Genomic DNA, 14,199 nt, shown 5'->3' with positions numbered 1-14,199 from the left:
GGTTGTGCAGCTGCGGCAGCGATGTCACTGGTTTGGGGGTTGGAACAGCGGGGTTCACCATCGCGTGAGCAGCGAACCACTCTCTCTCTTTAATTTTCTGGCAGGCTGCATTGGTGTCTGATCGGATGGGACTTGGGCAGGCAGCGCTGGTCTGGAACGGATGGAGGTGGCTCTGGATGGGCCAGCCATCTCCAGCTGTTGCATAGGAGATACATCATTACTCCTTGCCCTCTTACTGGGAGGAGGCAGGCATTTCTCATAATTGTCCTTAAAAAGAAGAAAAAATTTAGTATAAAATAAACCCTCCCCTTTTAGAGAAGAAAAATTAGTACCCCCTTCTTGAGAATTTATCTTAAGGCTTTATTTTCTCAAGAAAGCATCTGCTATTGTCCCAAAGAAGCCCCGCCTCTCCCTTTTCAGCAAACCAAAAAGTAAAATTTACGAGAAATATACTGCGAAAGTCAGTAGTTCCTATTTTTACCATTTAGAGAATAAATTAAATACACTCCGTGTTGGAAATAAACCCGAAAAGCATAGAAATCCTAATTTTACCATTTAGAAAATAAAACAACATCTAATTTAAAGCAAAAAAGAGCTAAAGTGTGTTTAAAGTTAAAAAAAACTAGCATTATTCTTTAGGGCCAAATGTGTATCAAATCCAGGCCAATGATTTAAAATCTAGATCTCAAAATAGCCAGTCATAAATATAGCTGACAAAATCTAGTGTAATTAAAAGCTAAGCAAACACTAAACTTCAGGGTTATATATAGGAAAGTCTATATTATTTTTATTGTCGAAAGAGTGCACATGTCTGCACAATGAATCCATCCCCTTACTTTTCACGTGAAGAAACAGTTTGTTTCATCTTACAACGAAGTTGTTAGAAGCGGGTTTTTGACTCAGCAAAGTCCCCTCCTACCTCCCCCATATAAACACTGAGTACTCAAAATGTAAGACAAATTTTCCAAATGAAAATATTTATCATAAACAACAGCTACCCCCCCCTTTCCCCCTAGCAATTCATAAGATTTACTGTAGAAAGATATATCGCTAATTTGACTGGAAAAAAGTATCTTTTTCAGAAAAACCTTTGCTAAGCTGCTATCGTAATTCATGAGAATTAGCACGTCGGATGCGTACTTGACGGGTGCCAATAATTACCTCTATTTAAATCTTTAAGTCTAAAGCGGCTTAATGTCATAGTGGGAATTGGCATTTTAATACCTAAGAGTTTACGGATGTAAGTTGTCACTTTTGCTAGAATACAGAATGCATGACAATTGTATATATTTGTCGAAAAGGGAATTATTTCCAATGAAAGAATTGAAATCGTTAACAGTGGGAGGTTTACATGTTAAAAAAGAGCTTATTTTACGCTTTCTAACGACTTTAAAAATCGCCTAGTGGAGATTTTTTTGTATTGGGAGGGGGGGGGTATACCCTGAATTTGAATATACTGGAGGGGGACTACAAAAATTACTTAATTTGAAAAACCTAAGAAAATTTACTAAGCAGAACTCAGATTATAAATCGATGTAGCTAAAGCTTCCAAATCAATAATATCAGATGTTCTCTCCATGATGCCTTGAGACTGTATGATAATTTAACCTCACCGCATGTCCATTATAAACAAAATCTCAAGGGCGAATTGTGATGTAAGGGAAACCTTACGTAACTCCCTGATTGACCTAGAAAGAGACACGTGATCCTGTTCCCGTTAGAGCATCAATAATCCCCCGTCGATTATGTAAACAATTTCCCAGAAATCTAGTTCCCCTCTTGTCCTAGTCGATTATAAGATCAATTTCTCAGAAATCTGTCCCCTTCGCGGATCAATAAACCATGAATAAATTATGTAAGCCTCGGAGTCATTAGGTCCCTCCTACTGTTTGGCCTGCTATTTGTATGCTGGAGAAAAATTTTCAGCAATTTTTAACAACATACACCCTATTAAAAATCTGTACACAAATAGTACTGTTTAATTTGGTTTCATACCTCCTCTAGTTGACCTCAAATGGAAAAATTGATACTATTCGCAAAAAAAATCAGTTTACTTTCTTTGATAGCTTGGATACACTTGAGCTATTTTGATTTGGTTAAATTTTAAGAGCAGAAGTAGCCCCGAAAGTTTGATTATAATACCCTCAGTCGTTTTTGGGATACTGCTGGGATGCTTTATGGGGAATAAGCATTATCACAGTGCATTTTGATTTAATTTTAAGGCAACATTTAGTTTTTAAACATAATGGGCAAATGGGAGGGTGGGTGTGGGAGGGTGGGCGTGGGAGGGTGGGAGTGAAAGGGGATTAGTTGCCCTCCAATCACTTTCGACTATTAAAAAGGGATCGGCCCTTTCTATTTTCAATTGAATATGCCCTTTTCGAAGTTCCCACGAAAACTCCTTCGATACCAAGTGCCCTGGTCTAAACAACAATAACAACAAAAATAATACATTATACCCATATCGATCTTTATTATAAAAATGTCAAGCCTTTCAATCACTTTCGACTATTAAAAAGGGCACTACGCCTTTTGATTTCCAATCGAATGAGCCCTTTTGGAAACGACAACGCTTTCTATAAACACCTTATATGCCCCCAGAGCATAAATTACAACCCTTACCCTATGGTCTGTTAGGGTGTATGTCATCCTCTAAGACCAAATTTCCAGAACTTGAACTACGTTACACAAAATGGCTATCTCAAAATTTTACAAAAATATTTTCGTATAAAAATCTTTTCGTTTTATAAGACTTTATAGTTTGGCCTGCTATTTGTATGCTGGAGAAAAATTTTAAGCAATTTTTAACAACATACACCCTTTTAAAAATCTGGACACAAATAGTACTGTTTAATTTAGTTTAATACCTCCTCTAGTTGACCTGAAATGGAAAACTTGATACCATTCGCCAAAAAAATCTGTTTACTTTGTTTGATAGCTTGGATACATTTATGCTATTTTGATTTGGTTAAATTTTAAGAGCAGAAATGGGAGGGTTGGCGTGGGAGGGTGGGCATGGGAGGGTGGGCGTGGGAGTGAAAGGGGGATTAGTTGCCCTCAAATCACTTTCGACTATTAAAAAGGGCATCAGCCCTTTCTATTTTCAATCGAATGAGCCCTTTTCGAAGTTCCCATAACAACTCCATCGATACGAAGTGCCCTGGTCTAAACAACAATAACAACCAAAAATAATACATTATACCCACTTCGATCTCTACTATAAAAATGTAAAGCCTTCCAATCACTTTCGACTATTAAAAAGGGCACTCGGCCTTTCAATTTCCAATTGAATGAGCCCTTTTGGTAACGACAATGCTTTCTATAAGCACCTTATATGCCCCCAGGGCATAAATTACAACCCTTACCCTAAGGTCTGTTAGGGTGGTTGTCATTCTCTAAGACCGAATTTCCAGAACTTTCAACTACATGAAACAACATTGCTATCTCAAAATTTTGATTGGATGTGTTTTGGGAAATAGTGGGCGCGAGAGGGGTGTCATTCGCCTTCCAATCACTTTCGACTATTAAAAAGGGCACTAGCCACTCCAATTTCCAATCGAATGAGCCCTTTTCGAAGTTTTTACGACTACTCCTTCGATACAAAGTGCCCGGGTGGAGAAAAAAAACAAAAACAAATTGTGCCCACATCGTTCTTTACTTAGGCAGCGCTAGCGAGCTGCCTATGATATGTTCAACAGACATGTTTCTTCCGATTACTAATTAGGAAGAGTCGATTGCCTTTACTAAACCTCTGATTTAGCTTTTAATGGTATAGACCTTTCTGGTCAATTAAATATTTTTCGTATTCTAGAATTGCGTCAAAATCTGGTTAAAAGTCCTTTAGCAGGACGCCCTTAAAATGAATAAATTCTATGAAAACACTGCTACTGAGTCATTTACACGAATCTGCCGGAGTAGTACTACTATAGCATAGCACGTTGTTTGGAAACCACTTGTACAAGGACCCACTTAAGGATTTGAGTATAGATTTTAAGTATCTCATTTTCGTCTTGAAGTCTCAAGTGTGGCGTAAAAACAAAATAAGACAAACATGGACCCCTTGACTTGTTTGAGGAGGAAGATGATACTCAAGTGCTTTCTATTAACAAAGAATATGCTGAAAGATACCAAAATTGGAGAGAAAAAGAAGAGGTTCAAAAGAGTGAGATTTTTTTCAATCCAAAGGTTTTAACCAATCATTAGTAGGCTAGGGACATCCACCACATGGCTTAGGCTATATGGGAGTAAAGTTCATTTGTGATGCAAATGGATGTTATATTTAGATTGAGGATGCAATTCTAGGTGTATATTCGCACATTAGGGGGGTGGGGGTATATATTCTGTGAATATACAGGTTCTAAATATTACTGAATTTCTTAGAAAAACTGGAAAAACAAGGAAAGAAGTGAAGATAAAGGCTCTCTCCCTGCATAATGTGTTAACTAGGATTATTTTACATATTATGGAGTAAGAATTGTTTTCTTAATATGTTTCCTTATGTCAAGCTGAACTCCTAGGCTTAAAATACTGGTTGTTTGATTGGCTAATTCAAAGATTTGTATATATATACACTGTCAAATTAGCCATCTGGGGGTATCTTGTAGGCTAGGTATAATGAAAATGGTCTTAAAGCATGCCTTAGTTATTCAAATTCAGGATCTGTGATTTTGTTTTGATGGGATTTATTAAATCTCATCCTCAAGTTTAGAGGATGATTTAATATGGATCACATCAAGATTATTACTTGAAGGTCACCCTTGAAAGCCTTGGACTCCACCCTTTGACTATTGGAAAAAATTAGTTTATAAGCTTATATGGAATGGTACTATCCAATCTCCTTATAATTAAAAACATTTTAGTCATCTAGTTGGGAAATTTGGCATATTTGTATAGGAAAAATCTAAATTTGCCTACAAGTTGACTAATAACTTCTCCCCAACAAAAATTAATTTTTCCAACTAGTTGACTAATGACTTCTCCCCAGCAACACTTAAATTTGCCAACTAGTTGACAATAAATGTTGCCCCAGCAAAACTTTCCTTTTCCAACTAGTTGACTATTAACTTCTCCCCAGCAAAACTTAATTTTGCCAACTAGCTGGAAAGAAACATTGCCCCAGAAAACAATTCATTTTCCAACTAGGCTAGTTGACTAATAATAGTTAGAATTTATTCTGAATAGTATAAAATATGTTAATAATATGCATCTCTATAATATACATGAAATTATAATGGGCCTAATATAATATAATAGTATACATGAAATTGCATCTCTGTGAACCTGGGGTAAGACTATTACCTTAAAGGACCTTAAATCGCACTAGCCAGCGATAAGGACGAATCCTGTAGACGCCGGTCAATGATGATGTTGGATCAGCTCATCTGGCGCATCCCAAACTGTGCGCCATGTCTTGCTGCACCAATCTCTGTCAACAGCTGACTTGAAGGCTTCAGTATTAGGGGACATGACTGCATTCTGGCTAAGGGAATTCCATAAGCCAACCACACGGTTGGAGAAAAATTTGTTTTGCAGCCTGGTATTAGTGCATGTCCGGTAGAGCTTTAGGGGGTGCCCTCTTGTTCTTCACGAACTATCTAACTGGAATAAGTCAGGGATGATATCGTGGTTGCAGATCAATTTGAATGTCATCTATACATCTCCTCGCTTACGTCGGTATGTGAGAGATGGTATTTTGAGCCTCTGGAGTCTGGTAGAATATGGCAAATTTTGAAAACCCCTTATGCATTTCGTTGCTCTCCGCTGCACCGATTCCAGAATCGATTGGTCAAGCTTGTTAACTGGTGTGGTAATGGACATCCTAAATTCTAATTTTGGTCGGATCAGGCCCTTTAGGAGCTTAGTAATCACTGCTGGAGATCTACTTCAGAACGATCTCTTTATTATACTGAGAGTTTGGTTGGCTTTGGCTACTGCAGACTGCGTGTGTAAGTTGAATTTAAGCTTGTTATCAACCAAGACTCCCAGATCTTTTTCGCAGTGACTGGTTGTAAGTGGCTGTTTAAAACCACAATTGGATTCCATAAAATACTGGCTGAGAGGGTTGTTTGCTCCAAAGTGTATGACCTTGCATTTCTGGATATTAAATTCTAGTCGCCAGGTTTTTGCCCACGTTGAGAGTGCGTCGAGATCTGCTTGGATGTCTCTGGTACTTTGGGGGTCATAAATCGGACCGATTATTTTGGAATCATCAGCATATAAGCAAATCTTATTCTTTATGATTGAAGATGCATCATTAATATAGATGTTGAATAGAGTTGGGCCCAAAACCGTGCCTTGGGGTACTCCGCTTTCTACATCTGCTGATTCTGAGAAGAAAATTGATCCACCATCCCCAAATACTCTTACCACCTGCTTCCTGTTGGTAAGAAATTGCATCGTCCAATTTATGACTTCATCGTGGAGGCCTATTGCGTGAAGTTTAGAATTTAGCCTCCTATGACATACTTTATCAAATGCTTTTGCTAAGTCTAATAATATCATATCAACTGGGGATCCCGTGTCCATAAGTTCTGTGACATGCTCGTAAGCATCAATGAGGTTAGTATCAACTGATCGACTGGGGCGGAAGCCATGCTGGCTGGGAGATAGTAGCTTGTTCGCATTTAGGTGTTCAATAATGGCTGAATTAACTATGCCTTCAAGAAGTTTTCCCACTCCCGAGGTGAGACTAATTGGTCGATAGTTGCTGGCTTCATCTCTGCTGCTTCCTTTATGAACAGGTGTAATGTAAGCTTCCTTCCAGTCTTGTGGAATAGATTTAGTATTTAGGGACTTTTGGAATAGTAGGGTGAGAGGATGTGATAGTACTGCATACGTCTCCTTTAAGAGCCGAGGGGCACTCCGTCAGGTCCTGTTGATTTATTTGGGTTAATCTTCTTTAGTCGAGTCTCTACATCTACTTTAGTAATATTAATGGGCGGCATACTTTTTTGAATTTCGTACTGTGGGGGGTCTGGAAGTGGGGCATTATCTGCAACTGTGAATACTGAAATAAACTGCTTATTTAATGCATTAGCTATCTTCCTTGGGTCGCAGATTTTAGATCCATCTTGTACAAGTTGAGTGACAGAATGCCTTCCAGGCTTACCCGATGACACATACCTCCAAAATTTCTTAGGGTTAGTTTTTGTTGCAGCTGCCACTGATTCCTCATACTTCTCGGTGATATTTCTGGAGAGACTTCTAAGCTTGTTTCGCGCCTGCTTATATTTTGTGTAATAGTCAGCCTGGTTTTTGATTCTTTGTGTACAGCTTCCAGTATTTCTTTTTTCTGTTCCTAGCCATTTTTATTTCTTTTGTAATATACGGGAGGGTTATTGGTTTCCTTTTCCATTTTGTAGAAGAGTGATTTTCAATAGCCTTCAATAATATTCTTTTCATAGTTGTCCATGACTCTTCCACATCTGTATTCTCAATGAAAGACCAATCACATTGAGTCAGTTCCTGACAAATTAGACTGTAATCAGTGTACACATGTTTTTTTTTTAATTCTAGTCTTTGTGGATACAGTCTAAAACTGCAACTTATGACAATGTGGTCACTAGCTCCAAATGGTGGTAGGGGCTTGATGCTTATTATAGACTCTTGGTCTTTTGCTAGTAGTAGATCAAGTAGCGAAGGGTTCTGGCTATTTCTATATCTTGTCGGGAAGTTAACTGCCTGGTACAAAGAATGATTAAATAGGCACTCCAGGAATGGTCTTATTAAACTATTTTCAGAAAAACCAAATCCATTGACCCATTGAATATTTGGGAGATTGAAATCACCAACAATAATTATGTTTCCTCGTAGCTTCATTTTAATATCAATTGAAGTACTCATAGCAAGTAAAGAGGATTCAAGGCTAGGGGAACTGGGGCTTCTATACATGCAACCAATGTAAAATGGCCCACAAGGCAGGAGGACAGATATCCACACTTGTTCAATATATGGTTCATAATCTGAATTAATATCTATGCTTCCTACCTTCAGAGAGCTTCGGATGTACACGGCTATTCCTCTTCCTCCTTCTCTAGATAAGTTGGTGACCAAGGTATGGTCGGGTATCTGGATCTGGGTATCTCCAAGAGGAGTGTTGGTCCATTTAAATTTAATCTCGCAGAAAGCGTAAACGTCTGCTTTTTCTGACGAAACGGCATATTTTATCTCATGGAGCTTTAACGTTAAACAATCTACGTTACTGAAGACAACTTTCAGACCATTGTTCATCCAATGCGTGCAACTTTTATTCGGGCTATTATCCAGATCATTACATTCCCCAGACTCTATGCTGCTGTGGTTTGAAACGTCACTCATGAAAACAGTCTGCTCGGAAAGGATACAGCTTACTGATCTCGCACTGTAAAAAGATTCACTTGATTCATCAATAGTACTTATTTCAACATTAGAAGACACAGGGCTATTTACACTACTATCTATATTTCTTTGAGAATTATCTAGATCGTGTCCATTGCAGCTGGTGCTGCAATGGAGGTGGGCACGTTTTTTGGAACAATTCTGTTGCCTTGAATGACTAGGTTTTCTTCACCATTAGCTTGTCGCGCATGAAGTACTTCATACAGCTTTGTCCTCTTTATACGGTCGGCTTTTGAAACATCGTTTCTAAACTGAATTTGGCTTGTTCCTTTTCTCTCATATGACTTTTGCAGGATCACTTTCTTAATTTTTAATTCATCAACCGAAAAAATAATGGGGCTCGCCTTACGCGAATCATTTTCATTCCGGGAGTTATTGGGACTGACGAGGCGCCGAACATTTTTTACAGCTATCCGCTGTAGTCCGTATTCGTTACATAAGAAGTCACTAATGAATGTCTCATCATTGGGTAGCGGCAATACTCCGAATGCTAGGATATTTAATTTGCGTCTTTGTTTGTCTCTATCTTCAGCGATCAATTTTTTCACATGGCTCTCGAGTTGCTGGTTCATTTCATCTTTAAGAGATTCTACTTGAGATTTGATTAGCTTTTGTAACAGATCAGGATTACTAGCAGCCCCTGGGCCTTCCTCAAGTGAAGTAATACGAGTCTCCACATCCTTGAACTTGGCATCAATGTCTTTCTTGAACTTTTTTTTAAACTCACTAAATGACTGTTTAACTGCATTCTTGATTTTAATATCTAGGTCCTGTACAGCAGTTATTGCAGGTTCAAGTGGTTCAAGCGTTTTGTTAACTATGGCTTGTATTTCAGCTGCACTAGCGCCACTATGGGTGTTACCTTTACAAACAGGACACTTCCATTCGCAGCCTAATCTCCTTGTCATTTTTGTCAGAAGATTATACTCGGGTTTGCTAATTTCAAGGCAATCGATGCAAAGCCATTGTTTACAAATGTCGCAGTTCATTGCACTAGATTCTTCATCCAGACTCTCATCACAAGCAGCGCAAATGTCTTTGCCTTTTTTGGGCTTTCTCGAAGCCTTTTTGGTGGCATTCTGCAACTTTGCAACTTTCAGGCACTGATATCAAGGCGACACCAAATAAAACGCAACTCAGGTAACAGGTAATAGAACGCAACTTGGATAACAGAATGCAACCAGGAACACGAGAATGCAGCGCCGCTAGGTAGTGTTTGTGTAAAGTCCAAACTTTAGGATAAATTATTGACAAAAATCGAAATAAACGACACAATTTGCTGCAAATGATTTGCTCTTGGACAAATAACTCTCGGCAGATACCACTAGAGCACTTGCCACAGTTACTTTCAACTCTTCTGCTAGCTTCTCCTCTCCTGGCGCTCAAATGAAAGTATTATATCTCGTCGATGCTCAGAACGCTAAATTTATTGCCTTGACAATTTTCAAAGTAGACAGAATGTGGGAAGTGCAATACTCAAATCACCTATTCCCAGCAGTTTAAGGATTAAAATCCCGCTGGTACCAATTCGGCCTCTTGTTTGTTTGCTATTGCTCCCTTCTGCACAAATTATCCACTAAAAAAAACGCGAAAACGGACGAGCCAACGTAATCAATGGTGGTTTTAGTATTTAGCGTTTGGCAACTGCGCTTTATCGCTGGCTGCAAATTCAGAAGAAGGAGAAGAACACTGAATTCAGCCTGGACTTATTTACAAACAAACAAACAGCTGTTTATTAGCAGACAAAGGACAAGTCCCTTGGGAATAGAAAATAAAAACTTTCTAACATCAAAAATCAGGTAAATAAGTGAAACACCAGGGAAAACCTTTTAAAATGAAACTTAATATCAAATATAAGCAGGTATGGTAATATATGGGTAGAAATAAATGTTCTTTCTCACAGATTTGGTCAATAATCCTTTATTCACTTTCACACCTCCCAGTTGCTGTTGCAGATTGGAAAGCACACTTATAGAAGGAGAAGACTTTTAGTTCTTTGGCTTCAAGACTATTTACTCCTGGATTCAGTTTGCTTGATTTACCTTAGCTGTAGGCCATTTGTTAAAAGCACATACTACCAATTTTTGTTGGACCAGGAATACTATGTTTTTTGTTTTCTCTTTACGTCATGTTGTTAGCTAAGAAATTATTCTGAGGATAAAGTTACTTGCCAAATAGATGGCTAACTAAAGTGTTTATAGGGTAAGTTTGTTTATAGCTAGTTGGATAAAGAAAGTATTGCTGGGGAAAAGTTGCTAGTCAACTAGTTGGAAAACAAAATATGCAACCGAGTTTCAAATATGCATCTGTTTTCCTTAAACAGGCAGGAGGAATAACCCTCCAAGCTTTGACAAATTCAATCTCACTTTTAGGACCAGGTATAAGACTAATTTAGTTGGATAAAGAAAGTATTGTTGGGGAAAAGTGGCTAGTCAACTAGTTGGAAAATAAATTGTTTTCTGGGGCAATATTTGTTTCCAGCTAGTTGGCAAAATTAAGTGTTGCTGGGGTGAAGTTATTAGTCAACTAGTTGGAAAAATAAAGTTCTGCTGGGGAGAGGTTACTAGTCACCTAGTTGGAAAATGAATTGTTTTCTGGGGCAATGTTTCTTTCCAGCTAGTTGGCAAAATTAAGTTATGCTGGGGAGAAGTTATTTGTCAACTAGTTGGAAACAGAAAGTTTTGCTAGGGCAACATTTATTGTCAACTAGTTGGCAAATTTAAGTATTACTGCAAGAGAAGTTATTAGTCAACTAGTTGGAAAAATTAATTACAAATTCTGAAAATGAGACAAAAATATTCATCCAGAAAAGAAACAAAGACAGATAAATGAAGGAACATACACAATTTATGTCCATTAAATGTAAGATAGAAATGAACAAAACTTCAAATATGCATCCATTTTCCTTAAACAGGCAGGATGAATAACCCTCCAAGCTTTGACAAATTCAATCTCACTTTTAGGACCAGGTATAAGACTAATTATCCTGGGAAATAAAACAAAAAATCCCTGGCTTCAAAGACCAACATATAACTCAAAATATATCTCCCATTAAGAGGGAGACAGGAGAGAGATGGAAGTTGTCACACAATAGTAACAATAGTGATAATTAAATTTGAAAAAAAACCTATATTATTAACATATTTTATGCTATTCAGAATAAATTCTAACTATTATTAGTCAACTAGTTGGAAAATAAATTGTTTTCTGGGGCAATGTTTGTTTCAGCTAGTCGAGAAAATTAAGTTTTGCTGGGGAGAAGTTATTAGTCAACTAGTTGGAAAAATTAAGTTTTGCTGGGGAGAAGTGACTAGTCAATTAGTTGGGAAAGGAAAATTTTTGCTGGGGTAATACTTATTATCAACTAGTTGGCAAATATAGATTTTTCCTATAAAGATGGGCCAAATTTTCCAACTAGATGACTAAAATGTTTTTAATTATAAGGAGATTGGATAGTACCATTCTATATAAGCTTTAAACTAATTTTTTCCAATAGTCAAAGAGTGGATATCTCCTACCTCCACTCCTTCTCTCTCTAGTGGGTCATGGAATTTGCTTTCTTGGCAGGTTAATACCTAGTGAAATTTTGACCAAACAACATTTTACCTTAATTTTCAGTAATCAGTATATTTCGCTCTGGCTTCCGCTTAGAAAATGCAATTTCAGCTATTAGAGTAGAAGTTTAAAACATATGGATTGTTTTTTTTTAAATTTAGGAAATGTATTTGCATATCTTTAAAATATTATAAATTGGGATTAAGCAAAGTTGTGAAGCTGAAAACAATTGTGTTGTACTTCATTTAAGCAGAAGATCTATTTTGAAAACTTTCACTTTTATAACACACAGATTTTTAAAGGTCAGGACCATCTAGAGAGAGAAGGAGTGGAGGTAGGTACTTCAAAATACCTTCCAGGGACATACTTTAGGCTTTAGACCCATCCTGAAAGTTTCATTTTCCTAACCTAACCCCTTTCCAAGATAGCCAAAATTAGCTAAAGTAGAGTTTTACCCCTTTATTGTATGCTCTTTCCAAATATGATAATCATTTTTGTCAGAAATGAATTTTACCCCCACCCCTATATAGGCCTAGGCCCATACCAATTCAGGGTATATATTTGCACATTAGAGGGATAGAGGTAAAGTTTATTTCTGATGCAAATGAGAGTTAAGTTTAAGCTTTACCCCACCCCCTAATGTGCAAATATGTACCCTGAATGGGTATATATAAGGGTGGGGGGTGATATTTATTTTGAACAAAAATGATTAATATATTTGTAAAGAGTGTAAAAAAAGGCATCAATTAATATGTTCACTTTATTCGTAAGTCAATAATATGAACTGCGGAAAATTTACCTATATTTGCACATTAGGGGGGGGGGGTGGAGTTAAACTTTATTTCTGAACTTTTTTTTTATTCTGCTAATGTAAAGTAAGTTTAAACTTTACTCCCCCCACCCCTAGTCTGCAAATATATACCCTGAATTGGTATATATAGGGATAGGGGTAAAATTCATTTCTGAACAAAATGATTATTATATTTGGAAAGAGCATAAAAAAAAAACATCAAGTGGTATGTTTACTTTATTCATAAGTCAATAATATGAACTGTGAAAAATTTATCAGATTTGCTCATACACCATTTGCATTATGCTGAATAACCAGGATGTTTTACAATTTAGTAGCTCATCTGAAGGAAGGAAAATAAATTAGAACAAGCACTACCATTAGACTCTTTATTTTGTGTTTAAAAAAAAAAGGCCTATCATATTTAGGGCCCAACCAATTTAGCCTATCAGCTAACCAACAAGGGGGGGGGGTCAGTGTAATTATTGAATATTAGAAACAAAATGTTGGATATTGACTGATTTGTTTTTATGCAACTTAACCAGAAGATGGTGCCAGAGTTCCTCAGGTAATTTTTGCTTGCCCAGTCCTTGAGGGTAGAACCACCAGCTAAGTCTGATGATGTTCAAGAGAGCAGCAGAGGGGAGCCAAATGATGTCAGGTTTTTGTCAATACACACCTGGTGCAGCAATGTTCAAAATGTATGGTGAGTTCAAGAACATAGGCTACAACTTTTACCAAATCAACTAAAAAGAATACAACCAAACCATACATGTCTGTTTAATGAATATTGACGTGCATGGGTGAAAGATCTAAGATTCAATTGATTAAAACCATGATATCCAGTCAGGATTGCAGCTAGGGGGTGAGGGGTGTTGTAAGGTGGGAAGAGTGGGTTCCAAAGTGTCAGCACTGTATGCCAATACCTTAGAAATTTAGCTTATATTTCTGTATTTTTTAGCATTCTGGACAATTTTGTCAAGACAATCTTTAAATACCTCCTCTAAACTTAAAACCCTAGAGTTTTAACTTAAACTTAAAACCCTGTATCCAAACAAAGGAGAGTAGGCACAGCAAGTTTGATTGACTACCTGTTTGATAAAATGTGGGCAACTTCAACAAGTGATGAAAAAGTCAGCAGATAATATTGATCAGCAATTGGAAAGGTACAGGGGTACTTATGTATTAGCTTTACCTCCCCCCTTCCAAATATGCATTTATATAGCCTATATTTATTTCTAAACTATTATATTTTCATCCTATTTTGTTTTATTTCATTAGCAATAACCAAACTTGATTTCTCAGGTGGGTACCAGCTAATACATAAGTACCAGTACAGGAGTGAAACCATCATTGACAGGAAAAAAGCTGTCCATTAAAGTGGGGGTGAAATAACAGCAATTGTTTCAAGAGACTGGCACAACTTGCTTCGAAGTATACCTGCTGTCTGCCCTCTTCTGTCCCAAGAAAGAGTTTTC

The 14,199-nt window shown here is 37.3% G+C and overlaps 1 protein-coding gene across 1 annotated transcript in view; it reads left to right on the top strand.

Annotated features, from left to right (window-relative positions):
- The first annotated feature begins 3,859 nt into the window (after positions 1-3,859).
- The window catches only part of LOC148947080 (protein KRI1 homolog), a 434,670-nt gene continuing 424,330 nt past the window's right edge, over positions 3,860-14,199 (top strand). Inside the window, exons 1-2 of the mRNA XM_089096506.1 lie at positions 3,860-3,914; positions 4,046-4,162. Of these exons, the coding sequence (XP_088952632.1) occupies positions 3,860-3,914; positions 4,046-4,162 (172 nt within the window). The remainder of the gene's footprint in view (positions 3,915-4,045; positions 4,163-14,199) is intronic.

The sequence above is a fragment of the Artemia sp. Qi Xiang Cuo genome, chromosome 11 (genome assembly GCF_049724085.1).
Source record: "Artemia sp. Qi Xiang Cuo chromosome 11, ASM4972408v1, whole genome shotgun sequence".
Taxonomy (NCBI): Eukaryota; Metazoa; Arthropoda; class Branchiopoda; order Anostraca; family Artemiidae; genus Artemia; species Artemia sp. Qi Xiang Cuo.
Note: the sequence above shows the minus strand (reverse complement) of the source record. Positions and strands in the feature narration are given on the sequence as shown.